This window comes from Mastomys coucha, unplaced genomic scaffold (genome assembly GCF_008632895.1).
Source record: "Mastomys coucha isolate ucsf_1 unplaced genomic scaffold, UCSF_Mcou_1 pScaffold9, whole genome shotgun sequence".
In the NCBI taxonomy this organism is placed as follows: domain Eukaryota; kingdom Metazoa; phylum Chordata; class Mammalia; order Rodentia; family Muridae; genus Mastomys; species Mastomys coucha.
In genome coordinates, this window is record NW_022196915.1 from 62,192,245 (window position 1) to 62,220,199 (window position 27,955).

Consider the following 27,955-nt stretch of genomic DNA (forward strand, 5'->3'; position numbering starts at 1 on the left):
GAAACGTTTCCACGACCACTTTCACAGATACTGCTTCTTCCCCAACCTTCGGGACCCTTTTGGTCTTTGTCTGAATCTCTCTATGTATGTGAAATAACCGTAAGCCGTATTATCATATATTATTTCAGTTTATTAAATAATGAAACAAGGTTTATGCCACACAATCCAACAATGTATAAAGAGCTTGAAATAGAAAAGCAAGTGGAAAATGTATACTCTTTACATAATACATACAATTTTTTAGCTCATGAATAAATATGGAGAACAGGAGCCATTTTTTACATTACAGACCAGCAACACAGAACATCAGTAGCAACACAAACACAATTCCCTTCCACTTAGCTACAAAAATTTGAAGTAGTTTTCACCATACTTGAGGAAAATGACAGGTGGTGAAGTGTTACAGCCACAGCCACATCACCAAGTGCTTTAAGTTGTCTCTGGGTTAGAAACAACAACAACCCTATTAACTCCAGAGAGAAGGCAGGTTAAGACCCTGTCCTGTAAGGCACTTAATAAATTGACACTACCGTTGTCTTAAAATACTGCAAATTTGCCTGGAAACATACTGAAGTTTTACAGGAAAGTGTAGGTTTCTTTTTATCCAGGTATAGACAGAGACATAATTTGAATAAATTGATAATACTGATAGCCATTCTTTACATGATCTTCAAAATGGACCTTTTTGTACTTTAGAAATTACCTTCAAACTTAAAAAAGTAAAGTAGTTTTGCTGTTATTGTTGTTTTGGATTTTGTTTGTTTGTTTGTTTGTTTTGGCCCTTGGTGGTAGTACACACTTTTAATTCCAGAATTCAGGAAGCAGAGGCAGGAAGATCTCTGAGTTGGAAGCCAGCATGGTCTACAGAGCAAGAGTCAGGACTACACAGAGAAATCCTGTCTTGGAAAATTAGAGGAAAAAAAAAAGAAAGAAAGGTGAAAGAGAGAAAGAAGAAAAGATAAAGAAAGGAGTTTTAATTAAAAAACGATTTTTTTATATGTTAAAAAAGTGGTTTGAAAAAAGTCAATCCTTTCAACTCGAGAGACAGACTTTGGCGTCTATCACTTCAATGGAATGTTCAGGTCAGAATAAAAAAAATAAAAGTCTCTAATTCATAAGGCTAGGAGCCAGGCCAGGAGCAGCTCAGATCCTCTACTGCCATCTAATGGCACGCGAGGGACTTGTTGTTAAGCCACCAAAGGCTCTGCTCTGTGAGGACTTTGTCTTAGCTTTTACTTTTAGAAACAAAATTCTGCTTCTCAAACTGTTTTTCAAAGGAACCATTAATTTAAAGAGCCCAGTTGAAAAGGTTCGGAATAAAAAGTGTCCAACCCTCAGAGAAAAACCTGCATGCTTCTGCCTCGAGGAGGCAGGGGCCCCGGGAGTGCACTGGACATTGCTCCAGCTTAGAGCCTCCTTTAGTGCTAATGAGGCTTTCACAGGGCACACCTGAAGGCGTTGGGCACCCTTCTAGCAAGCTGTTGGCTCTTAAGAGACAGTCTTTGCTTTGAAAGGTTAAGAGGTTTCATCACTGTCTCGGGAGAAACAAAACTAGGTAGAGGATGTCACATAGCTCTTATCAGAATGGAGATAAACAAGCACTCAGGCCATCGATGTGGGCTGGAGTGGAGCTCAGTGTGGGGAAGATACCCAGAATGCACAAGGGTTGGAGCCCCAACATCACAAAAATGAAGAGGAAGGAAGAAAGTAATTTTTCCCCTAAATTTCAAGGAAATTAACTAGGAAAATCTCAGATAAAGGGATTTCTGTTGTTTGTTTATTTGTTAACAAACTCACCTCAAAATAAAGTAAAGCCTAAAACACTGGAGCCTCACCCCTTCAATTCACTAGCTGACTAAAAAAACTTCACCTGCGCCGGGCAGTGGTGGGGCACGCCTTTAATCCCAGCACTTGGGAGGCAGAGGCAGGAGGATTTCTGAGTTCGAGGCCAGCCTGGTCTACAGAGTGAGTTCCAGGACAGCCAGGGCTATACAGAGAAACCCTGTTTCGGGAAAAAAAAAAAAAACAAAAAACAAAAAAATCTTCACCTGCAGGGTTCTTTATTTAACAAAGGCTTTTGGTCCCCAGGACCAGGAGAGCCCTATGGCCGACCAACTGTTTACTGACAGATGTGTACACACACACACACACACACACACACACACACACACACACACACACACATACTCATCCTTCATGCAGCAGCCTCTGCCATTTTACCTTCATTTAACCCCTACTTCACAAACCACGATTATCCCCATTTGATTGGTTTGGAAATAATAAATCTTGCTTAAAAAAAAAATCATAGGGCAACAATATCACTTCACGAAGGTCAAGTCTTACTGTAAGTGAAAGATTCTGCATAAAACAGTGCAAGATGCTAAAGACCTACTTCCTGCAACTGTCCAGGGCTAGGGGGTAAAAGTCTCTTCACTGACAGGAAACTAAAGCTCTCAACGGGAGAGGGATAACAGTACTCCACCACTCCAGGAGCCTTCTCAGAGTGGCTGGTGTTCACAGCTGGAAGCCCAGAGCCAGCCAGGCTGCGTTCCAGGAAGAAAGCAGCACACGGGTCTGATTTCCTGGAAGGTTTCTACAGCAAGGAAGATGTATTATGTACATCAGGTATCTAGGATGTCAAGGGCACTTCAATGGTAACCACCAGTGACTGGATGTTACTATGCTCTCGGCTCTGAACACAGATGAAAAGCATCCAGCGCCAACACACGGCAAGCTGAAGAACGTGGTCTTCATCCATTGCTCCCATCCCAGAAGCTGTGACGAGCTGTGCAGTGAGAAGCAGCCAGAAGCACAGGAGGTCCTAACCGTCATGGGAGTTGGCTTGTCAGAACAATGACTTGTGTGGTCACAAGTCCAGTTTCTTCAGCTGTTCGTAAGTCAAAAAGAACTTCGGTTGTGGGTTAAGGCTGGCAAGGGGATGCTGGGTTACCAACCCCGACAGACAACTTAGCTTATCTACTAGCATTACCTGCGGGCAACTTGCCAAGTCCACTTTAGTTCCATGCTGAGAGTCTCAGGTTATCTCGCCAGATGTTGCCCAAAGTCAATTCAGAATAGAGACACCAGACCTGAGACCTACAAACCCCTTTACTTCTGGGAAAGATATCCGCCCCTCCTTACCTGCCACCTGGATGCTAATCAAACACTTCTGGGGTGTGTATGCCGTGACCATGTTCAGCAAGCACCCCACAGTAAGCATGCTTGCACACGGAAGGACCCACGGCATTCCTTCCCCAGGAAGGACCCACGGCCAGCCTTCCTTCCTTCCCCAGGAAGGACCCTCAGCCTTCCCCAGGACACCACGAGATACATCAACCACATCACTCTGGAATCACAAATACCCTGAACTCCTAGACCAGAATCTAATGAAAATCAATCAATACCTTTCAATAGAGACACCATTGAACTAAGAGCCTCAGTATTGAATGAGGAGATCTCACACCTCCTAGAGATGGAATGGGTACTTCTTATGATCTGAGGAACTCCAAAGAACAAGAACTTACTTCTACACTATAACTTACAAATAAAAACAAGCTACATTATCTAATTACAGCCCTTTTTAGATCAACCGCAACAGAAAAGGATACAATGATATTCCAAGGACCGAGGCGCAACCAATTTGGCCAAAATCCTTTATATAGAGCAAAAAACCCTTCATTCTTCCACGTCTATTAAAAAGAAGACAAAACAGCATTAAGTTCTATGCTGCCTGGTTTTGTGTGTCGACTTGACATAGACTAGTCATCAGAGTGGAAGGAGCCTCAGTTGAGGAAATGCCTCCATGAGATCTATGGCATTTTCTCAATTAGTCATCAGTCGGGGAGGCCCTAGCCCACTGTGGGTGGTGCCATCCCTGGGCTGGTAGTCCTGGCTTTTATAAAGCAGGCTGACCAAGTCATGGGGAGCAAGCCAGTAAGCAGCACGGCTCCATGGCCTCTGCATCAGCTCCTGCCTCCAGGTTCCATCCTATTTCCTAGTCTGACTTCCTCCAACAACGGACTACGATCTGAAAGTATAAGCTAAATAAACCCTTTCCCCTCTGACTTGCTTTTGGTCGTGGTGTTTTCGTCAAGGCAACAGAAACCCTGAGACAAGTTCCACTTTCCAGTTATGTCAAACTCATTAACAATGTGTCAAATTTAATACTTTTTAATTAAAATTAAATCCAAAAGTTGAAGATGTTTCCCCTAAGACCTAAAAGATGGAAGCTAGAACTGGGATCCCACGAGATGTCTCTGACTGAGCCTGGGGAAAACCCAGACCGCCACCGTGGCCTTTCCAACGGCCCTTAGCTGTGGCAAGCAGTGTCCCCACGCTGCTGCTCAGGCTACCGCCCACCCCACCCCCCACAGCCCATGGTGTCTAAGGTTGGTAGTGCCAATGACTATATAGCCAGCCCATGTGTGGTGCCTGTCGAGTTAGCGTACAACACAGGAGGACTGCAGTTCCTCATGGAACAACCTGCTGGCAGCTGGAGGCGAGGGATTTAAAACATGGGGAATTTCCTAAGACCTAGTCCAATCTAGATGCCGAGGATGGAGAGAGATCAAGTGCTTGAGTGGACTCAACAAGCTTTGGATGATGCCACTTGCAGACTACAATATCCTTCCAATGAAAACCATCAGGGGCTATGCAGAAGGCTGAGCTCCTCCTGGTCATTAATTCTACTCAAATGCTTGATATTACAGAGAACTGCCAAATAGTTTCAGCTTTAACCAAAGAACAGAGAAAAATGAAATACATTTTACATGCTTACTCAAAAATAAACTATAAGCCTGTTTAGGACTGATTCGAGACCCTTTCTGTCTCTTTGTTCCTTAAAGACCTCGGCATGACCAACCACTGCACACAGAGACGATGAAGCCCTCCCAAAGCAGGCAAGCAGGAACTCAATGGGTAAGAAATCAGACTTAAGTATTACTTAGTTCTAAGTACAGGCCACTAGCTTCCATGCCATCTGGGCTACTAAACAAGCCAGGAATAAATAAGCAATTTCTTTTTCTTTTTCGGGTTTTTTTTTTTTTTTTTTTTTTTTTTTTTTGGTTTTTCAAGACAGGGTTTCTCTGTGTAGCCCTGGCTGTCCTAGAACTCACTCTGTAGACCAGGCTGGCCTCGAACTCAGAAATCTACCTGCCTCTGCCTCCCAAGTGCTGGGATTAAAGGCGTGCACCACCACCACCCAGCTAAGCAATTTCAATGAAGCTAGCATTCATAGCAGTTCTGTATCCCAAGTCTCCTATCTTTGCCTCATTAAAGCAAGACCAGAGGAGTAGGGGTGGAGCTCAAGTGGTCCATTTCTTGCCCAACAGGTACTAAGCTGGTTCACTCCCTGGCACCACACAAAACCCAGTGCAGTGGCACATGCCTATAATCTCACCCCTTGCGAGGTAGACGCAGAAGGATCACAAGTTCATGGTCACACTCGGCTACCTACCAAGTTTAGGGCCTGTTAAGGTTATCTTAAGGTCCTGCCTCTGATGATAAAGAAGGGAAGGCTGGTTGGAAGCTCAGCAGGTAAAGCCACCTGCTGTAAACATGCCAGCCTGACTTTGGTCATCAGAATCCACATGATGCCTCTTCCCAGCTGTCCTCTGACCTCTAACACTCATGCCATGGGACTGTATGTACATAAAATTACCACTGCCATTGCCATCCCTAATCCCAAAGCAAAAATGAAAATGGAATTCTAAAAATGTAAAGCAATCCTTGGAGACTAAGAAGAATTAGCATCCTTCTGAGACCTAGAAAGTGCCCCTAAGCCTCAACCATGGGCAACCTAGGAGGGAAGCTGAACACTTCCCTCTGCTCCAAACAGTTCTCTACAGTGGAAACTGTGGTCGGATCCATCTACTCCTGTGAGACACATCCGGATGGGAATATTTATTCCACTTTGACTCAACAGGAAAAAGGTCCACTTTGGAAAAGGACAGTTTCATGACTACAGAAAATATTACTAGTTTTGCATCCTTCCTAACAGGTGAGATGTATGTGGAAAATGACCTTAAATTTATAAAATATCATATAGATCTTGGACTTCCAACCCTAGTGTGGCAAAATGGTATGTATGTACTGCCAGGCATGGTTGCACGGGCCTTTAATCTCAGCAAAGGCAGGTGGACCTCTGTGAGTTTGAGGTCAGCGGGGTCTACACAGAGAATTCATGATAGTCAGGGCTGCACTATTGAGATCCTGTCCTCTATAGGCTCATTCACCTTAGTTTTAATACTTGTCATAACATAGTGACTTCAGAGAGAGAGAGACTGAGAGAGAGAGTGTGTGTGTGTGTGTGTGTGTGTGTTTCACAATCCTGCACAGACACTTACTCACCTGCAATAGACAATCCAAGGTACCCTTATAGCCCGAGCAGCTGCCATCTCGAAGGACTCTCTGGTTCATCATGCGGGTTCTCACAACATCAACTGGGTTTGAGGCCAAGGCCCCTACCAGGCCACAGGTGAAGCTTGAGCTGTGGAGAACACAGGATTGGAAAAGACAAGAAGTAAGCTACCACTCAGCTACAGCTACAAAGGAGGAAGACAAGACGGCTTCCTGTCAGAATTCCTTTAAAGCAAATACAGAGGAGCTATACAAGCTGCACCAAGAATGAGGTCCATGGGGCTGGAGGTAGCTCAGCAGTTAAAAGCACTAGTTCTTACAGAGGACCTAGTTTCAGAACTCAGCACCCACAGGGTAGCTCATAGGCCTGCGTAACTCCAGTTCCAGTGGCGTTCTGATGCCCTGTTCTCTGCATGTACCAGGCATGTACACAGTGAACAGACATACATATAGACATGCACACATACAGGAAAAACACTCAAACATGTAAAAAAATAGACCTAAGAATAAATAAAACACAAGACCACCTCACTGCACGTTCACCCCGTGGTCTTAGGTTCTACAGAGCAGTGGTTCTCAACCTTCCTAAGGCTGCAACTCTTTAATACAGTTCCTCAGGGGCTAGAGAGATGGCTCAGCGGTTAAGAGCACTGACTGCTCTTCCCAGCAACCATATGGTGGCTCACAACCATCTGTAATAGGACCCGATGCCCTCTTCTGGTGTGTCTAAAGATGTGACAGTGTACCCATATACTTAAATTAAATAAACTCTTAAAAAAAAAAAATACAGCTCCTCATGTTGTGAAGACCCCCAACTGTAACATTACTTTCATTGCAACTTCATAACTGCAATTTTGCTGCTGTTATGAGTCAGAATGTAAATATCTATATTTTCTGATGGTCTTAGGCAACCTCAGATCGTTCAACCCCCAAAGTGGTCGCAACCTTCAGGTTGCAAAACCCCGTCCTAGACGCTCAGTCTCACTAGACTCCCATAGGCTACACCGAGCATCACTGCTAAACTGAGTTATAGTTAAGCCTAAACCCGCCCGTGAACATAAGCAACTGTACCCTAATTCCTATAACCCGCTGAGTTCTATAAAACATAAAATGGAATGGTTACGCTTTCCCTCCCATGGAGAGCTGGGAAATCCTCAGCTGGACCTCAGGGAGGAAAAGGCATCTGTCTGCCATTTCTGTGTCTCTGGTCACAAACACTCCTGCGCACTGTGGGTGCTGCTCTCTGAACCCCTTCTCATCACCAGAGCGCGCTCCTGCTCCTGAACTTCCTTCTGTCCAAACTCAACTCCACTAAATTTAACTGCACTGCGGGTTTTATTTTACCAGCACCGATCAGCTTGGAGGTTTTCCCGGCGTGGCATCCCTCACACACTGAATTGATCACTCTTTGCTTGGGGGGTTGTTCTGTTCACACTAAGGCTTACTTGCCTTTGCTGCATACAGAGTTGTGAATGGTGCCCCCCTAGTGGTGAGAATCGGCGCACTCACCACCCTTGGCTAGATGTCCCTGTCCAGACCAAGTCACATAGACTGAATGATCTATGATACGTTCATACAAATGCGATAGCCTGTAACTACTAAAAAAACAAATTAAGGATGGGCAAGATGGCTGAGCACTTAAGAGGGCGCATTGTTCTTACGGAATACAAGTTAGATTCCCAGCACCCACCTTAGAGGCTCACAAGTGCCTGGCACTCAAGCTCTGGGGCTCTAACATCCCTCTGACCTCTGCAGGTATATACACAAAAAGTAATCATAAATGACTAAGGTATAAGAACTGAAGTGAAAATATATTCGGGGTGTGTTACCACTTTTTAAAAAGTAATATAATACAAGCATTACCTTATTTGTTTATTAAGTACATGTGATACTTATAAACATACAGTTTGCATACGTACAGGTATACAGTTACCTATGTAAAGGCAAAAACTGTCACTTCGTCACACTTGACTTCTGTGTTATAATTTTTCAAATAAGAAAGTACAATACTATTACAATACGTTCTCTAAAACATCCATAAGTTTACATAAAATTTTCACCCTACCAAGCTCATGCATATCTAAAATATTAATTTTTAAAATCCATAAACATACAGAAAATGCGTTGAGACAGTGTCTCCCATCAGGCCTGAGAGTATCAGGTGCTTCTTGGTGATGTCATAGACTGGAAGCTCCACACCGACGACAATGGCTGCCCTCTGGGCTGTGAGGGACACTCCCTGGGGAGAAACGTGAACAGCAAATGATTTCTGCATCCCCCCCAGACAAGGCCAAGGTATGGGCAGTTCTATCCCACCCATTACTAGTTCTGCCATTAGGGAGCAGAAAAGGGCCACCATGCCAGAACTCTGATCAGTTCTGACTCTGGCCAGCCTGGGGCCATCGTAAACAATCCCTGAGAGCCTCCAGCTTCTTTGTTACCAGGGTCTATGCAGGGTCTGTTCTGTGAACCGATGAGCACTGAGTCATGGGGTTCTTAGGAAATAGCACTCTTCATGGCCACTTGCCTAAATACAGACTTCACCTAAGCCATGAAACTGAACAGACCAAACACCCAGTGGGATGGGGACCCTGGGGACATTCTAACAACAGAAGGTAAATATCAAATAAAAGGTACTCAGCTTTCACAAAATCCTGTGTGTGTTATCACTTTTTAACCAAAAGATACTTTAAAACAACAACATATTCATGTTCCATTTTATAGACAAAGAAATGAAGAAAGAAGGAATCTTCAAAGGCAGGACAGGGCATTCTTCTTACTCCATGGTGCCACTTAGATTAAAATACAGTGAGGAGGCAGATCAGGAGAAGCAGTATGTGTGTGGCACTGCTCTATGGGCTCACCTTCCACAGTCCTCTTGTCCCTTCCTGCTGGTAAATGCTAATGAAGTTGCCTATCATCCCTCCTTGAACGGCGCTGTTCTGTGCTTGCATTCGGATCTACAGATCATGAAGAACAACGTGAGAAGGAAACTGGCCCACTCTCCAACCCCACCATTAAAGACGTAAGAAAACCACCCATCTAGTACTTAATGGGGAAAACCAGCATAAACGTGACTTTGAGCCAGCCAGTGGTGGCACACATCTTTAATCCCAGCACTCCGGAGGCAGAGACAAGTGGGTCTCTACAAGTTTGAAGCCAGCAAGGTCTACTGATGGAGTTCCAAGACAGCCAAGGCTACACACACACACACACACACACACAAACACCGTCTCAAAAGAAAACTCTTTTTCCTACTTAGTAACTCATAAAGAAATAGGCTACACCTGGTCTTCAAGTGGTGGGATTAAAGGTGTCCACTACATAGTAATAATAATAATACCAAGGACAGTATCTTCAGTAAGAGTTACCCTGTGTACTCAGTGGCAGTAAGTATGTGAGTGTGGAATGTGCTCTACCATACAGCCAGGACTTACTTTCAAAACATCGGTCGGATTAGCAATAGCTGAGGATATGACTCCAGACAGAATTCCACACACAACATTGATCAGCAGGGTTTCATCTACAAAGACACAGTGATTGGCTTTTTTTGTACATAAGAGTTTTTGCTGTAAGTGACTCCAATATAAATAATGTAACCCATTGTGCTCTGCCTGTTTACTTGAATATAACTGTATGTGCTGTGAATCAAGCAATTAATTTTAAAATAACTATCCACTGTTCATCTTTGTATGTCTAGATAGGACATGCAGTCCAACTGCCTTGTAAATATTCATATTTCTCCCACAGACTCATGCTGCTATCAGAGTTCTTAATAGTAAGACACATACGTATTCGTGCTGCATCTTCCTGAAAATGGGTGATAATTCATTCAATTTTAGAAAATTCAGTTGACAAGCAGAAACAGTACAGCATGTAGCTAAGCATTTTGAGCATAAAGACAAATGACTGTCCCACCCCTAGCTGAGGAGCTGTTGACAGCTGTTGACTTCCTTTATGTATATGGCTGCTGGTAGTCAACCACACTGCAGACCATGAGTACATGGCCGCACAAATTAGAGTCTGGGTTATAAAAGGAGAGCATGATGTTGAAAGGGGGTGAGGAGGTGGAGTGGGTCTGGGGAAGTTAGGGAAGAGCGGATTTAAAAATACAAATGATGGGCTGGGTGTAGTGGTGCACACTTTTAATCCCAGCACTTGAGGAAGGTAGAGGCAGGCAGATCTCTCTGTCAGTTCAAGGCCAGCCTGGTCTACAAATAGAGTTCAGGATAGCCAGGGCTACAAAGAGAAACCCTGTCTCGACAAACAAACAAAAAGCAAACGGGGGCTGGGGAGATGGCTTGGAGGTTAAAAGCACTGGATACTCTTCCAGAGGTCCTGAGTTCAATTCCCAGCAACCATATGGCGGTTTATAATCATCTATAATGAGATCTAGCACCCTTTTCTGACTGTGCAGATAGAACATTATATATACAATAAATAAATAAATCTTAAAAAAAAAAAAAAAGCAAATGACTAAAACATTTGTACAAACAGCTCCTTATACACGTTCTCCCGCTCAGCTCAGTATGAGCAGTTTGTTTACTCTTTGGACCCAGTCTTTTAGTCTTTTCCTTACTGGTAGAAAATTAACCAAATAATTGAAAACTCATTCCAAGACGTCTGGAATAAAGCAACGAACAACCCACTGACTATCCACAGGCAAACAGGTTGCCACTCACCTTCTGGGCGTTCCACAGCTAATCGCTTCAAGCTCTGGTACGTGCCGATCTTGATGGTTCCATAGGAGGCCTGGCGCAGCATTGCCGGTGCAATCCTGTCACGTGGACATGGGGGCAGATAAAAGCCAACCTACACATCAGAAACTCTCAGACAGACCTCAGACAAAGGCATAAACTATGGCTAGAATGGAGTTTTTTACTTTACTTTCCGGTTTGTTCTTTTAAGGCAAGGTGTGTCTGTAGCCCTGCTGTCCTGGAGCTCTACATGTCGATTTGGGCTGGCCCCCAGTGCACCTGCCTCCACCTCCCCAGTGTTGGGATTAAAGTCATGCGCCACCACACCCAGCTTAAAATGAGTATCTTAACATTAAAACAACCGTAAGAAAAGCACACGTGGGTCTTGAAGTCAGAGGTAATTATTAGGTCCCCAAGTGGAAGCTTGAGGCCTGTACTTAGCCTGGAGGAAAATGCAAATGTGGAGTCAATTTGCCCACTCACATTAAAATGCATAAACATTCTTTTCAGAGGACAAAGAATCCAGGAAGGCTGGCACCACCTGAAGAACACACTCAGTTATTTCCTGTCCCTTTACGTTTTTTCCAATAGGATAAGAATTCAAGCCAGGCTGGGCAGTGGTGGTGCATGCCTGTAATCCCAGCACTTGGGAGGCAGAGGCAGGTGTATTTCTGAGTTCGAGGCCAGCCTGGTCTACAGAGTGAGTTCCAGGACAGCCAGGGCTTCGCAGAGAATACCTATCTTGAAAAACAAAACAAAACAAAACCAAAAAAAAAATAATTCAAGCCAGAATTAGCAAACACAAGACTGGTTATCCAAGATATTTCTCTGTCCTGGATACCACCCTCCCATCCTTTGGGATGCCAACCTGTGGTGTGCTTAGCCCATTTTAAGTTTCAAACCCAGGACAGAAACAAGCAGCTGAGGTGCCTATTTAACATATCAAAACCGACTTGGCCTCCAGGTTCCCCCAGCATCATCAATCTCCAAGTGTTACAGAGTATGGCTGGCAGACCCCGCTCTACCCCTAACTCTCCAGCCCAGGGGCTGGGTTGCCCTTACTCAGGCTCTTCCCTATATAATGTAGACGTTCTGGCTGTCAGCCCCTTTTCATACCTCTGCCCTGTAGACCTTTGCACAGGTTCCCTTCCCCTCCCCTCACAGGGCCCAGCTCAGTCTGGTCATGTCCACTCTGGGCTCTCCCAGATGTCCCTGACATCTCTTAAGCTTCTCCGACACATCTCCTATAAACTCTCTCCTCCACCAGACCTGGGAGCAGTTATGGCCTTTCCTTCCCATTTCATTTCTTTTTGTCATTCACCCCCTAGCCCCTTGTTCTACATTTCCTACCTCCTCCTATATTACAACCTGAGATCCCCCTCACCAAGGTGGCCAGCCGGCCAGATCACAAGGAAGTCTACACATAGCATCTCATGTACCTGCTCTACTCTCCTCCTTCTCCCACCAAGGGTGTCTACACCACAGCTCCTTGTCTACACCACTGCTCCACACATGCCCTGAGAGGCCCCCCAGGATCCTGTCTCTTCCTCTCCTTCCTCCACACTCTTCACAGCCCATCCACTCCCATGGCATCATGCTCATCCTAACAGATGATTCCTGGAGCCACATTCCAACGCAGTTCTGAAGAGTTCCCAGCTGTTGTCTAGTTCTTCCATGTAAACATCTCACACATGCCCCTATTTAATATCCCGCACTGAGTTCACTCCCTCCTTCTCTAAGCATTAGCCCTCCTCTGCTGTCTCCTGGAGGGATGAGGGTGGGGTGGGAGGTCATAGCTGCACACTAGTGAAACCCAGACCTTGGAATTTATTTCCTCCCTCCTCACTACCTCTCCCACCCGGGAAACCCATAATACAGTCACACAATGCTGCTGATCCTGCAGCCTAGATAGTTTTCTGGCCTTCCTCTTCCTCCGTCCTCAAGACCAGTCTCGGCTCCCACCAGGATGACCACTGCTTGGAATTCTTTTCATTAAACTCTTCCTCCTGTGGCAGCCGTGTGACTTTCATGACGGAGACTCGCTCAAGGCACTCCTCCTATAAAAAAACTCTACCACAGCCCTCACTGGCCACAGGCACAGCAAACACAAGTGTTGATAGGCTCCGGGCAGAGGCCAGAGATGAGTGAGCAGCCTCAGTCCAACTGTGCACACACAGGCCACACGTCAGGGTTAGATAAGCCCGAGAAAACATCAACTGCAGCTACCACTGCTGCAGTGGACAGATCCAGGCCTGCTGGATCTTCCCTTTCTCTTGTTTTTATGCACAATGAAACATTTTAAAAATATTGACTTGGCTGAGCATGGTGACGCATGCCCCTGATCAGGAGGCTAAGGCGGGAGAATCATTTAAGCCATGAGTTCAAGGCAGCCTAGGCAACATAGCAAGACCTCTCTACGAATGAATGAATGAATGAATGAATGAATGTGTCTTGACTGGATTTAAAAACAAAGACCTCTGGGGATTGGTGAGTCCATGGAGGGGCTTAGGGCCACCAGTGTGGGACAGGTGCTTGGCATGGATGGCATAAGGCTGTCCATTCTCTGATGCTCTAACAACACTCTGGCTTCATTTCTTGCTGTTCACCAGCTCCCAACCATCTCCATGCTGGAATACTTGCTATTTATAGGACTAGCTGTATATGAGTAGCCCAACCCCACCCCTTTGCTTGCCTAATTCTTCTTGAGTCTTCAAGGTCTGATTCTGAGCCTCCTACATGGAGTGGCTGTCCTGAAAAGGCCCCACACCCTCCATGGTGTGGGGCGGACACCAGATACCACTGGAATCCCATCTCCACATGTGCAGCCCCCATCAGGGACAGTTCATTGGGGACTGTACGAGCTACATTCATGCTTACCCCTCTCTGTGCTCTGAGAAAGGCTGATGCTTACAGACCACACCTCACAGACACCCTTCCAGCGGACCTCCAGGAGTCCAACTGGTGAGAGAGGGAAGGGAAAAGGAGAGACCACCCCATCTTACCCCTACAAATGACCCCATATGGGCGGCAGTGCCCTAAGCATCTACTGACAGGACAATCTTCTACAAGGCATCACCCTCCTGGGCTGCGGTACCATGATTCCTGCCCTTGGTCCTTTAGCCTAGGGTCACTTTGCCAGTTTCTAGGTGCTTCAGTATCTACCCTTCAACTGTTCCCTTAAGCCTTCAATAGTCCCTTAGACCCATCATATAAACCATCAGAGGGTGTTGTGTTCCCTGCAAAGAACTCACAGATATAGGTCAAGCCTTATGTTGCTCACTTGCCCATCAGTAGCTTGATTAATTTAAAAAGTGTTTGCGGGCTGGTGAGATGGCTCAGCGGGTAAAAGCACCGACTGCTCTTCAGAAGGTCATGAGTTCAAATCCCAGCAACCACATGGTGGCTCACAACCACCCGTAATGAGTTCTGATGCCCTCTTCTGGTGTGTCTGAAGACAACTACAGTGTACTTACATATAATAAATAAATAAATCTTAAAAAAAATAAATAAATAAAATAAAAAAAAAAGAGTGTTTGCAAGCCTTAACCACAACATAATATTTTTATCACAGTAAAAACCTAGATACTTCAGAGTAACTAATGTTCATCTTTTCCCTCTGTGAAGGTACGGGTTTAAGCGTGCACGTCAAAGGGCCCACAGTTAAACACAAACACAGAGAAGTATACTCACCCTGAGTACAGCGCCCTCAGGCCTTCTTCTCGGCCTATCCTCATCAGTGCATGCAGCATCCCTCGGTACCTGATCTCTCGGAAGTTGGCATCATTTGTCTGACCTTGAATCTGAAGCCGTGTCTTAGTTAAGTCAATTGGAAATGTGCCTTAAGATGTTAAAGAAAAAGAAAAAAAAAATCTCCCTGAAAAAAAGAAACATTAAGAAGTGGCAAAGCTGGGGAAATAGTTCACTTGATAAATCGTTTTCTTTATAAGCCTGGAGACCTGGATTTGATCCTCAGACTCTACTTGAAAGGCTGAGCATGGTGGGACACTCTGGGGAGGTGGAAACAGGGGCTGGCTCACTGACCATGTGGCTAAGCCTACCCAGCAAGTTCCAGGGAATTGAGAGACCTGTCCAAAAAAAAAAAAAAAAGGACACCCAGGAATGACTGCCAAGGTTGCCCGCTGGCATTCTAAAACTCAGGAAGCACGGGGAAGATTAGTAACTTGAGGCCAGCCTGGGCTATACAGCAACATCTTGTCTCATTAAATAATTAATTAATTAATTAATTAAAGTAAACAATTTTTTAAAAGGCACACTATATATTTAAAGAAAAAAAAGGAGACTAACAACTTCAAAAACCAAATAAACACTGCTCATTATTTTTGTTCTGGGAGCTAGGGCCTCATGTTACCCAGCCGGGTCTTAAACTTGCTATGTAGTTGACCTTGAACTCCTGATCTGTCTTCCCCACCTCCACCTCCCACAACGCTGGTTTACAGATGTGTGCTACCATTATTATTAAACATTTATTTACTATGTCTATCTTTTTATAAAGCTGAGTGAGGGGGCAGAACTGCCACAGAACACAGATAAACAACATCATTTACCCAAAGAGGAAATCCACTTAAAACCCCAGATATTCTTTATGCAAGAAAAGGCTACGATTGGGTTCAGCGACTGAACAGAGATTGTAAGGTTTAAGGAATTTTCTTTGATAAATGAAATTGGATGAGGCAGGTAAAAATGCTTAATACTGGCTGGTGAGATGGCTCAGTGGTTAAGAGCACTGACTGTTCTTCCGAAGGTCCTGAATTCAAATCTCAGCAACCGTATGGTGGCTCACAACCATCTGTAATGAGATTTGTCACCCCCTTCTAGTTTGTTTGAAGACAGCTACAGTGTACTTACATATAGTAATAAATAAGTCTTTAAAAAAAAAAGAAAGAAAAAAGAAACGTCAAAAAAAAAAGAATGCTTAATACTGACCTGATCAGTTACCCAAATATATAGACTCCATCTTCAAACAATAACTATGGCTCACTAAGTCCAGGTTAACTCATTCACGGACAGGAATCAGTCTTTCAAATTCCATAATCCATTCATAGAAAGCTAACCAGCATTAGTGAGTAGGTGATTCATGCGCCTTGCAAGTCAACTGAGCAAAGGGAACGTCCACGCCAGAAGCCAAGCAGTTAACAAGTGCTTGATAAAACATCACAAACCTAGAAGCAAGGCAATCAGACGCAGGAGCAAAGCAATAGGATGCAGGAGCAAAGCAATAGGATGCAGGAGCAAAGCAATAGGATGCAGAAGCAATGCAATAGGATGCAGAAGCAATGCAATCAGATGCAGGAGCAATAGGATGCAGGAGCAATGCAATCAGATGCAGGAGCAATAGGATACAGGAGCAAAGCAATAGGATGCAGGAGCAATAGGATGCAGAAGCAATGCAATCAGATGCAGGAGCAATAGGATGCAGAAGCAATGCAATAGGATGCAGAAGCAATGTAATCAGATGCAGGAGCAATAGGATGCAGGAGCAATGCAATCAGATGCAGGAGCAATAGGATACAGGAGCAAAGCAATAGGATGCAGGAGCAATAGGATGCAGGAGCAAAGCAATAGGATGCAGGAGCAATAGGATGCAGGAGCAAAGCAATAGGATGCAGGAGCAAGGCAATAGGATGCAGGAGCAAAGCAATAGGATGCAGGAGCAATGCAATCAGATGCAGGAGCAAGGCAATAGGATGCAGGAGCAATAGGATCCAGGAGCAATGCAATCAGATGCAGAACCCAACTGATAGAGTCAGGATGGAATGGAGGTGACGCACAAAGTTAGCGATGGAGAGAGTCAGATTGCTACTCTGGTTCAGAGAAGGCCTTGGAGCCTGCCAAACTTCTTGCCACCAAATGGATTTGCAGTGGCAAAGTTGGAGAAAGGGGCAAGGAAACAGGATCAGAACAACCCAAACGGGAGTCGTAAAACAGGTCAACTTTCTCCCTAGTGCACTTTAAACCCAAAGTTGCTAATAAGTAGCCAAAATAACTAGGCTGTCTAAAAACATACACAAAAAGGCACATCTGAATATGGAGGGTATGATTTCCCAAGCATGGACTTGAACACCATACACACCAAACACAAAACCCGACAGCCACCGCACCCCTCGGGCAAAGCTTCAGTGTCCAGGGCTCTTACCACATTCTGCTGTGATGGAGGCCAGCCCTCCATACACAAAGGGCTTCCAGTTGAGGGCCGACATTTTCCCTGTCTGGTCTTCTTAGAGTTATTCAAACATTGCCTCCTACAGGCTTGCCTGCCTCCAGGTTTGTTCTAGATATAAAAGGGAAAACGATTCAAAACCATAACATCTTACTTACTGTCCTTCTGCTGTGAACAGACACCATGACCAAGACAACGCTTAGAAAGGATACCATTTAACTGTTGTTAAATGGTGCTTGCTTGCTTCCAGTTTCAGAGGTTCAGTCTATTATCATCATAGCAGGAGCACAGCTGCAGGCATGGCACCGGAGCAGCAGATCAGAGATGAATCCTGATCTCCAAGCTAAGACAGAAAATGGACCTGGCATGAGCTTTTGAAACCTCAAAGCCCACTCCCAGTGAGCTTCCTCCAACAAGGCTACACCTCCTAATCCTTCTAATCCTATCAAACAGTTCCACTCCCTGGTGACTATTCAATCCATGAGTCTATGGGGGCCATCCTTATTCAAACCACCCCACAGAACTTCCCGTATAGGCAGCTTCTGCTCCAAACTCATATCCCTGGGTTTTATTCAGAGAATGCCCCCAAACAACCCTATCAACAAGTGAGGCAAGCCTTGCCTTACTAAAGCAGAGCCCCTGTGTCCTAGGCTGTGTGGTGATTTGAGTAAAAATGGTCCCAGCAGGCTCATAAGAAGTGGCACTATTAGGAGGTGTGTCCTTGTTGGAGGCAGCTGTCAGTACAGGTGGCCTTTGAGGCTTCAAATGTTCAAGCCAAGCCCAGTAGCTGTCTCTTCCTGCTGCCTGCCAGTCCAGAGGTAGAACTCTCAGCTTCTCCTCCTGCACCATGTGTGCCTGTGTGCCACCACACTCCCCGACACGATGATAATGACTGAACCGCTGAACTCTAAGCCAGCCCCAATTAAATGTTTTCCCTTACAAGAGCTGCCGTGGTCATGGTGTCTCTTCACGGCAGTAAAACTCTTAGACAGGCCCCAAATGAGCAATCTTACTTCTTCAGGAGCCTTAACCTACAATCTGCTAGGCTGACACACTGATACGTGTGTGCACATTCAGCACAGTACATTGGAGGCTGCCTTCTAGCCAGTCTTATTTACCATAGATCTCTTAGTTTCTCATGCAATAAATATTTGCTACTCATTTGTCACTTAGTGACTCCCTAAGGGAAAGCATCATATCCCTCAGGAATACTAGAGTCGGAAACCACTATAATTAAACCTAGATCAAATAAAACGTCCTTAACATGAACTCAACCCTCTTTGAGTGTGTACTCAGTAATTGTCAGCTCACTCTCCATATTGTGTTATAACAGCAGAGGAAGCTTGGCATGAAGGAAAGACGTTGGTGAAAGTACACACTTTGTTCCTGTTAACCTCCCATGCTAAGCATTTTTTGCACCACCACCACCACCACCACAAGAGCAGCCATCCTAACAAATTAAGAGTTTAGACTTACTTATATTTACTTTTGGACAATTTCATATATATAAAACTATATATATGTATATATATATACATGTATACACACATACATATATACATATGTATATACATGTATATATGTGTGCATACATAATGCATTGTGATTATATTCACCCTGATTACCCTCTGTCTCTTCCCTTTCCCTTTAAAACCCTTCTTCCCACCCAGTTTCCCAGTGGCTATACCATGAAGAAAAAAATGACACCCCCTCCTTCAGTGCCACACCCACTCCAGTGGAGTCTGTGAGATGAGTCCAAAAGCTTGGCCACAGTGCTGAGGCAAAAAGTTTCAAGGAATCTGGTCTCCTGGAGGCCCTTGGCGTCCGATACCATGGATGTGGTCCAGATTTGTCCTTGAGATAATCAGGGTCTCACATGCTTTCTTTCTGTATTATTATAGGTATAGAGGTGCCCCCAAGGAATGATTTGACTTATAGTTAGATTGGACTTTGTTTCCTGGCCCCCACCAGTGTTCCAACATCCTAGTCAATGCTGAGCTGACCCTCGGCTTGGAATTTCATTAAGAATGTTACTTATTCAGACAAATTGCCTCCAGCATTGTAAGTTGTAAGCGCGAGATAGTGAAAGAAATCCGAAATCCGGCTTGTAAGTTTACTGGCAACAAAGTAAATTCAGAATTCGCATTACAGTCACCTATGGCAGACTACTTTACATATTAGAAGAAAACTGGTGGGTCTCCCCAGGCAAATGGAAATCTGCCACAAATACTTAGAATTACAGCAGAGTCACTCCCAGGAGCTAGAGTATTATTCATGTATTATTCATGATGAGGTTGTTAGCAATAATGGGACCCCCTGGTGCATACTTCTGATAGCCCAGAATATTGGCATAGTTGGGTGTTCACCTAGGGCTGGCTGGTAGTGGGTTATTCAATAGACTAGAATAGGAACCATTCACACCAGGCTGCTAAAATCAAGCTGACTTTTGATGGGGCTGACTTGTTGTGGCTGCTGCCTGGTTCCTGTCAATTACCTTGACTGGTGTATTATCTAACCTCCTTTTGTCTTCTGTAATGACTATAAAAGTCTGATGCCTACTTTGAGAAATTACACTCAGATTCAGCACTCTCTCGTGTTCGCCTCTGTTTGTCACTCGCCAACTCCTGAGTACGGGAACTCTGACTCTCCCAGGGTTGAGGGACCCCGACTGGCTTGGGCACTTCAGCAACCACTACTAGTCACTAGTTATCAAGGAAAGGAGGAGGATTCATTATCTCCTCCTCTATGCATGATGGGAAGTTGAGAGCCCAATCTAGTAAGTATCTATAAAGTCCAGATGCCCGTGGCTGCAGCAGCAATGGCATGTCTGGATGGCAGTGTTTCATGATATTCCTCTCCATCCTCTCACTGGCCCAGAATTTACTGACTCAGCCAGGATGGCTGGCCAGAGTCTCAGAGATTCACCTGTCTCCAATTCCCCACTATTGGGACTGCATGCATGTATCACTATACCTAACTTTTTAAATGCGTTCTGGAGATCAAACTCAGATCCTTGGCAAGCATTTTACCAGCTGAGCTCCCTCCTTAGCACCCCCGAAATTGACTGATGACTCTTACTGTAGTCGCCATTCTCTCTAGCCCTCCAAAACTCTCATGACCCCAAAGCCTGCTCCCACCCCGGCCACTGTCTACAAGACTGGCTTTCAGGGGCTTGATGCTATACACCCATCAAGCAACTGTGTGGTGTATGGGCTTCCTTAGAAGTTCTTCGACCATGGGTGAAGCCCAAGCATCCATCGGTGCTGTTTCTATAACTCAGTAAACTAAAGAAAGGCTGGCCTCAGGGGCCCTGCGATCTCGATTTCTGCTTAGAATGGCGGTTCTGCAATGGTGACCCTATAGATGAATCCTCTTTTCATTCATCTCACTTACAAGTGTTTTTCTTTTTCTTAAAGCAAAACAAAACAAAAAAAAAATCAGTGGTTTTTAAGCTGTTTTTTTTTTTTTAAGATTTACTTATTATATGTAATTACACTGTAGTTGTGTTCAGACACCCCAGAAGAGGGCATCAGATCACATTACAGATGGTTGTGATCCACTATGTGGTTGCTGGGATTTGAACTCAGGACCTTCAGAAGGGCAGGCAGTGCTCTTAACCACTGAGTCATCTCTCCAGCCCCAGCTGTTCTTTTTTTTTTTTTTTTTTAAGATTTATTTCTTTTATGTACGTGAGTGCACTGTTGCCGACTTCAGACACACCAGAAGAGGGCATCGGTTCCCATTACAGATGGTTGTGAGCCACCATGTGGTTGCTGGGAATTGAACTCAGGACCTCTGGAAGAGCAGTCAGTGCTCTTAACCACTGAGCCATCTCTCCAACCCAAGTGTTTTTCTATAATATGTAAACATGGATGTATGTGGATAGGCATTTCTGCACATATACACATATGCACAAATAACACATGATGAAATCTTCCCATGTTGTTTTAGGGGGAAGACTATGGAAATCTTTAGAATCAGGGACTGTTGAGTACTCAGATTTTAATGCATGGTTGTTTATAGGAGCTTAGATGATAATACAGGCAATGAAGGTCTGGCTTGTGATATTTCAGAGGGACAAAAAGACTCTATTAGGGGATACAGGGGATATTCTGGATATTCTGGATTAGGAATCTGTGGTTGCTGATCAGCTGAGGCTAAAAAAGCAGCTTGGTTAACAAGTGACCAAAGTAAGACGTTTTGTGCTTTACTGGGACAATTGATGCTGGTCAGCTAGGGCTAAAAGAACCAACTGTGATTAATGAGATCAGCCTCACTGAAGTGAAACATTCTGGGAACTACTTCTTTAGGGTCAGCACACAGGCTGTGGTCCTGAAGGGCCAAGGGTGCATCTCAAGCTCTAGCTGGAATTCAGCAATATCTAAGGGCACCTACCTGGTTCTAGTTTTGAAAACACAAGAGAGGCAAAGATGGAAGGTATCATAGAGAACAGCGGAGGCTAAGTATCAGCCAGGAGAGGCCACTGCTGAAGGTCTAACCAACTTCAGTGGAGAGGCCACTGCTGAAGGTCTAGCCTCAACTTCAGTGGAGACTCTGGGATATTGGAGATGTCGGGTGCGTGGAATGTGTGCCAAGGGCCATGGCAAGTGTGGAGAAGAGGGGGCCTGAGCCTACTATGCAAGCTGTGTGCTGCAGAAAGCACAGCTGGAGAGGTGGGACTGGCAGAGTTGGGGAGCAGAGGATCATGAATGGATCCCAGATGTGGGGCTCTGAGCTACAGAATCTGGATTTGCTTTTGCTTACATTTGACTGTAACTAAGTCCTCCTCCTTTAGGAATAAGAAAGTAAATCACTTAGCTTTGGTTTTACAGAAGCCCGCAGTTGAGCTTTTTTTTTTTTTTTTTTTGGTTTTTCGAGACAGGGTTTCTCTGTGTAGCCCTGGCTGTCCTGGAACTCACTCTGTAGACCAGGCTGGCCTCTGCCTCCCAAGCACTGGGATTAAAGGTGTGCACCACCACTGCCCAGCAAAGATTTATTTACTTATTTTACTTGTTTTACATCAGAAGAGGGCATCAGATTCCATTACAGATAGCCGTGAGCCACCATGTGGTTGCTGGGAATTGAACTCAGGACCACTGGAAGAGCAGTCAGTGCTCTTAACCGCTGAGCCACCTCTTTAGCCCTCACAGTTGAACTTTTAAAGTGCTGCAATTTTTTAAAGATTGTAACACAGATTACAAAACAAATCAACCAACCAACCAACAAAAGAGCCAGAAAGCCAAGCCCAGAGTCATACATGGCACAGGACTTTTCTGCTTGGGAGGCAGAAATAAATGGATCTCTGTTGAGTTCAAGGCAAGCCTGGTCTAAAGTGAGTTCCAGGACAGTCGGAACAGAGAAAGCCTGTCTTGAAAAACTAGAAAACAAACAAATAAATAAACATAAAGAACCAGAAAGCATCCAAACCAAAAAGGTCTTACTAAAGGCTGCCTTCTGCCTGCAGGTGTGCTCCAGGCTGTGCTGACCATAGCAAACTGCCAGAGCTCCAGTTACCTTGGGCTGTAACCTGTGTTCAGTAAACTAACCCATTCATGTCTATGCTCCCTTTGAAAGGATCTTCCCGTGCATATCTTTAACCTTCATGTGAGGAGTGATTTTCAGAGAACCCTAATTCTGTAGAGTGAAGGCCAAGATGGAGACAGATATGTCTGGCGAGTGTCTGAACTTGAGAATCAGCAAAGGGATTACAGCTTTGCAGACAGCCAGAGTCCAGTGGTGGCTATAGATCACTTCCAATCATGTCCTCATGTTTAGCCATATACTCGAAGTCAGACTGAAACCCAATGACCAATTCTCTTTGCTGCATCATAAGCACAACACTAACACCAGCTGTCCTTATGAAATATTTGATGTCAGGCATTGCTATACGCTGTCCACACAAAGGACTTGAAGCAACTCTTCTGCCAGGATGAGGCACACCAGCTAGTTATCTCTCAGAAGGACTGCATGGCCTTTCCTCTTCACAATACTTTGCAGTCAAACAGTATCTTCCAAGGCCATTAAATACATATGCATGTGTGTGTGTGTGTGTGTGTGCGTTTATTGAAGATTGAGAGGTAGGTCTTGGTTACAGAGCACTTGGCTAGCATGTAGAAAGCTTTGGATCCAAACCCTAGCAACACCACACACAAAAAAAATCTGAATGAAAAAGTATCTATACAAAGAACCTCAAAATTTCTCCCTATACTTAAGATATATACTGTTACCCATTCTATTCTCTCATCTCTTATATGTTAATGAACATGTATTTCCACCTGACTTTATTTGTACAACTATAAAGAGCAGCCATTAAAGCAAAGTACTTTTACTTACAGGAAGTAAAACAAATAGGATTATATGAAATGAGGAAACTTCTTTGCATAAAGAAAACAGTGAAGAGGCAGCTTACCGAAGAGGGCGAGGGTGGGCCGGAGGAATCTGCCAGCTACACCAGAGACAAGGGGTTAACAAAGACATAAAAGGAGCTGCAGGTAAATGCAAATCGAGACTGCTTTGAGCTGGGCATGGAGTCACACTCCTTTTATCCCAGCACTCTGGAGGCAGAGGCAAGTACATCTCTGTGAGCTCAATGGCCAGCCTGCTCTACAGAGTTCCCAGACAGTCTGAGCTACCTACTGAGACCCTGTCTTGAAAAACACCAAAAACAAAATCAAAAAATAAAACTGCTTTCAGTTTCCATCTCACTGCAGACAGAGTGGCTGTCACCAAGAAAACAAATGAGGGCCTCAAGGTGGCTCAGTAAAAGCACTTGTCACCAAGCCTGACAACCTGAGTTCACTCCTGGAGATCCATAGGACACCTGACTTCTGAAAGTTGTTCTCTGACTCTGCACCTGAGCTGTATGTTCTCTCATGCATGTGATCTCATGTACACACACACACACACACACACACACACACACACACACACGACTTAAAAAAAAAAAAAAGATGGCAAATACTGGTATCCTGGTATGTCCTTAAAAGGTAAATATCACTCACTGCTGGTAGAAACGTAAATTTGTGCAGCCACTATCAAATTTAAAATGGAGAGAGTTCTTAAAAAAAAAAAAAACAAAAAAAGAAAGCTGAGCAGACAGATCTCCTAGTTCAAGGACAGCTGGGCTACAGAGCAAGCTCCAGGATAGCCAGGACTACACAGAGAAACCCTGTCTCAAAACTCAAAAGAAGAAAAAGAAATACCATAAATCTAGATTAGGTATATACCCAGACAATTCCAAGTTAACACACCACAGATACATGCATTCATGGTCTATTCACAATCCCTAGGGAAATAGAATAAACCTAGATGTCCATCAACAGATGAATGGATATAGATAATGTGGTCCATGCCTAATAAGGTGGCACTCACTTTTAATCCTAGTATTTGGGAGGCAGAGGCATGTGAATCTCTGTGAGTTCAAGGCCAGCCTGGCCTACATATCAAGTTCTAGGCTAGCCAAAACTACACAGTGAGATCCAAAAATACCTAGTTCCATAGGGAGTCTCGAAAATACCAAAAAAGAAAAGGAAAAGAAAAGAAAGAAAATTAAAAATAAAATGATCCACATATGTCTTAGTTGGAGTTTTACTGCTATGAACAGACACCATGACCAAGGCAATTCTTTTTTTTTTCTTTTGGTTCTCTCTCTCTCTCTCTCTCTCTCTCTCTCTCTCTCTCTCTCTCTCTCTCTCTCACATACACACACACCTGAGAAAGTGCTGGGATTAAAGACGTACATGCGCCACCACTGCCAGCCCTATTCATTATTAAGCGCACAGTGGGGAGTAGAGAGATGGCCCAGCCAGAGTACTGGCTGCTCTTTCAGAGAACTAGGGTTCAATTCACAGTGTCCACATCAAGTGGCTCACACCTGCTTAGTACCTCAGCTTCGGAGGATCTGGTGCTTTCTGACTTCCAAGGGTACTCCACACACATGTGGTGCATATAAATTCACAGACACATAAATAAGACTGGATAATTTTTTTAAGTGAACAGGAAAAAAAAACTCAACACATACTTACGAAATATGTTGTTTTAAAAACATTTTAGAGGCAGAGGCAGGCGGATTTCTGAGTTCGAGGCCAGCCTGGTCTACAGAGTGAGTTCCAGGACAGCCAGGGCTATACGGAGAAACCCTGTCTCCAAAAACAAAACAAAACATTTTAGAAATGGTACCATTTTTTCACGAGATAACTGAGCCCATGTTACAAAAGTTGGCAGCGCCAATGCTAAGATCTAAACCCATGCCTTTCAACTTCACTCTAGCACATCTCCGAATGTAGAATCTACAAGGGCGTTCTGGCATTGTTTTGCTACTCTTAGGCAAGAACAATCCTCACTATTGAGTGTTTTGCCTGAAATTGCTCCCAAAGACTTAAAAACGCATTAGCACATTAACTTCTCGAACAATTCATTTGACAGGTTCTTGCGAACTCGCAAGCAGCAACCTGGCTTGTTGTTCTACGAGCAATTTTAGTGTGTGTGTGTGTGTGTGTGTGTGTGTGTGTGTACACGCGCGCGCGAACCCCTGCCTTAGAGAAAATGGAAATTGTTTATTATCCGTCTATTTAGCAACGCTAATGACTGAGCCCCCGACCCTGTATATGCTAAATAGCTCAACCACTGAGCTACATCAAGCAATTCAATGGGTGAAGAGCCCCATCCCCGGTACTGAGCTCGCGGGTGCCGAAGCTGCACTGTCTCTGCCCACGGATGGGAGGGGCGCACACCGGTGGGAGGAAGAAGTGCCGCAGCAAAGGGTTCAACCCTTGAGCCTCGCGGACGCCCCCCTCGGCCATCGTCCCGATCATTCTGCTGCCGTAGAACCACCCGAACCCCGGAGCGAGCCCGGGCCCCGGAGCCTCGTGCGCACCGAACGAAGCCCGCAAACCCCAACGCACTTCAGCCGGGAGCAAACCCGCAGCAGCGCGCGCGCGGCCGGGAACTCACCCCGCGGCGGAGCTCCTCCTGCTACTCCTCGGAGCCTGGGCAGCCGCCTGGGAGCACCTCGCGGCGGGAGCGGAAGAAAAGGCAGCGGAGCGGCGGGCGCGGCCCAAGCCGGCTACAGCTCCGCCTGCTTCTCACCCAGATACGCCCACACCACGTTCTCATTGGTCACTTCTGACACTGGCTCCCTTAAGGCTACGCCTCCGGCCGCAGCCTACGGGACCCAGGAAGAGCCGGCTGCTGAAGCAACCAGGCTGGGGTTTGCAGGCTCTCCCTACTGGGAACCCAGCTGCGCGCTGCTCGCTGCTCCCCACGGCCTTCGGTCTGCGAAGGAGAAACCGGGAAGCCACAGAGCCGAATGACTCTTCTCCAGAGGGGCTTCTTCGTGTCTCCCAGAACCTCCGCAGTCGCAAAGAAATCATCTTGCACTTACTGTTCTTACCGTAGAGCTTTATAATTTGAAATGTGCTTACTGAAAACTGAGAACCCAGAGTCACCAACGCTAGCGTTACGCAACTCTTGCATTCTTTCAATGTATATTCCTCTCACACCGAACTCTTGAAAAATTGCCACTTATCATATACAAGAGACTGAGTACATATCATATTTCATACACTATCATATTTATATCCCCTTGCTGTCTCAAAAGGTCATACACACATGCGCACATTAAACTCAACTAAAAATCAACAAAAGGAGCTACTAAAAATCAACCCAATACATCTGAATTCGCCTCTCCTAAACTTCTTAAACCAGAGCTCTCGTTTTCTTTTTCTTTTCTTTTCTTTTTTTTTTTAAATTAATTATTTATTTACTTTACAACCCGACCAGAGCTTCTCGTTTTCTAAATTCTTTTTAACTTTGGCATATTTGCGGTCCAGACCAACTATCTTGTCTTGTTCTGGATTCATGGAATTATTTCCTCGAGATTAGATGTAGAAACTTTTAGAACAGTGGCGGATATTCATATGACTTCCTTCTTTTCTGGACGTGCACACTGCCAGTTTGTCATTATTACCCACCGAGCAAGATGCAATGAGCAAGATGCTGCTAGCTCAAGGCTCCTCTCTCCTCAACAAAGCCAGTCCTCTTTGCTTTTGAGTAATGAAGTGGACTGCTGGGTTTGTTTCGAATTCAATTGCTCCAGTCAAATACCAGTACTATTTCTGGCACTGCTTTGCCTGCCTTTGGCCACTGGAAGCCCTCTCATGTTGCTCCTGTGTCCTGGAGATGTCTTATCTTCTAGCTCTCCCTGCTCTCCAGGTCTCAAAATGTCTTGCTTGCCTTTTATATTGTTATCACACAACATAAAACAAAGCATAGTTGGGTTCTCTTCAGCAAAAGAACCAATATAACGACTACATATTAAAAGGGGAGGTATTCAACCACCTTACATGATATGGTCTGGGTAGTCAGTCCAAGGCTGGCTGCCTGCACTATGGAAAGACCGGGAGTCTGGCAGCTGCTCAGTTCACCAGCCTGGGTGCCTCACTGGTCCCAACCTGATGCCAAGGACTCCTGTAGAGCTACTGGCCTTCAGTCCATGTTGGAGAGCCAATGAAGCCAGGTTCTGGTGCCAGCAAAGGAATTTAGAAGCAATAGCAAGAGAGCTCAGTAGCAAGAGGCTAAGGCAAGCAAGCAAAGGGTTTTCCCTTAGGGCTCCTTGTATACTGGCTGCTAATGGAAGGTGTTGGCCACATTCAGGGGAAGCCTTCCCACTTCAGTTAGCCTGCCCAAAAACATCCTCATGGGCATGCCTAGAGATTGAAAGACC

General features: G+C 45.0%; 1 protein-coding gene across 9 annotated transcripts in view; it reads right to left on the reverse strand.

Moving 5' to 3' along the window:
* Window positions 1-1,282: 1,282 nt before the first annotated feature.
* Window positions 1,283-27,955, reverse strand: part of Slc25a30 (solute carrier family 25 member 30) — a 77,263-nt gene continuing 50,590 nt past the window's right edge. Inside the window, exons 1-11 of one of the 9 annotated variants that reach the window (XM_031362783.1) lie at window positions 26,185-26,324; window positions 17,445-17,575; window positions 17,209-17,343; window positions 14,745-14,892; window positions 11,040-11,134; window positions 9,795-9,880; window positions 9,222-9,317; window positions 8,472-8,596; window positions 6,349-6,487; window positions 3,609-3,689; window positions 1,283-2,908 (exon numbers count right to left, since the gene is read on the reverse strand). In XM_031362783.1, the coding sequence (XP_031218643.1) occupies window positions 2,867-2,908; window positions 3,609-3,689; window positions 6,349-6,487; window positions 8,472-8,596; window positions 9,222-9,317; window positions 9,795-9,880; window positions 11,040-11,134; window positions 14,745-14,892; window positions 17,209-17,272 (876 nt within the window). In that variant the 5' untranslated portion in view covers window positions 17,273-17,343; window positions 17,445-17,575; window positions 26,185-26,324 and the 3' untranslated portion in view covers window positions 1,283-2,866. Of the gene's footprint in view, window positions 2,909-3,608; window positions 3,690-6,348; window positions 6,488-8,471; window positions 8,597-9,221; window positions 9,318-9,794; window positions 9,881-11,039; window positions 11,135-14,744; window positions 14,929-17,208; window positions 17,344-17,444; window positions 17,576-25,256; window positions 25,296-25,410; window positions 25,481-26,184; window positions 26,325-27,955 lie in introns of those variants that run through there. The other 8 variants (XM_031362781.1, XM_031362786.1, XM_031362787.1 and 5 more) reach the window with 8 other exon arrangements.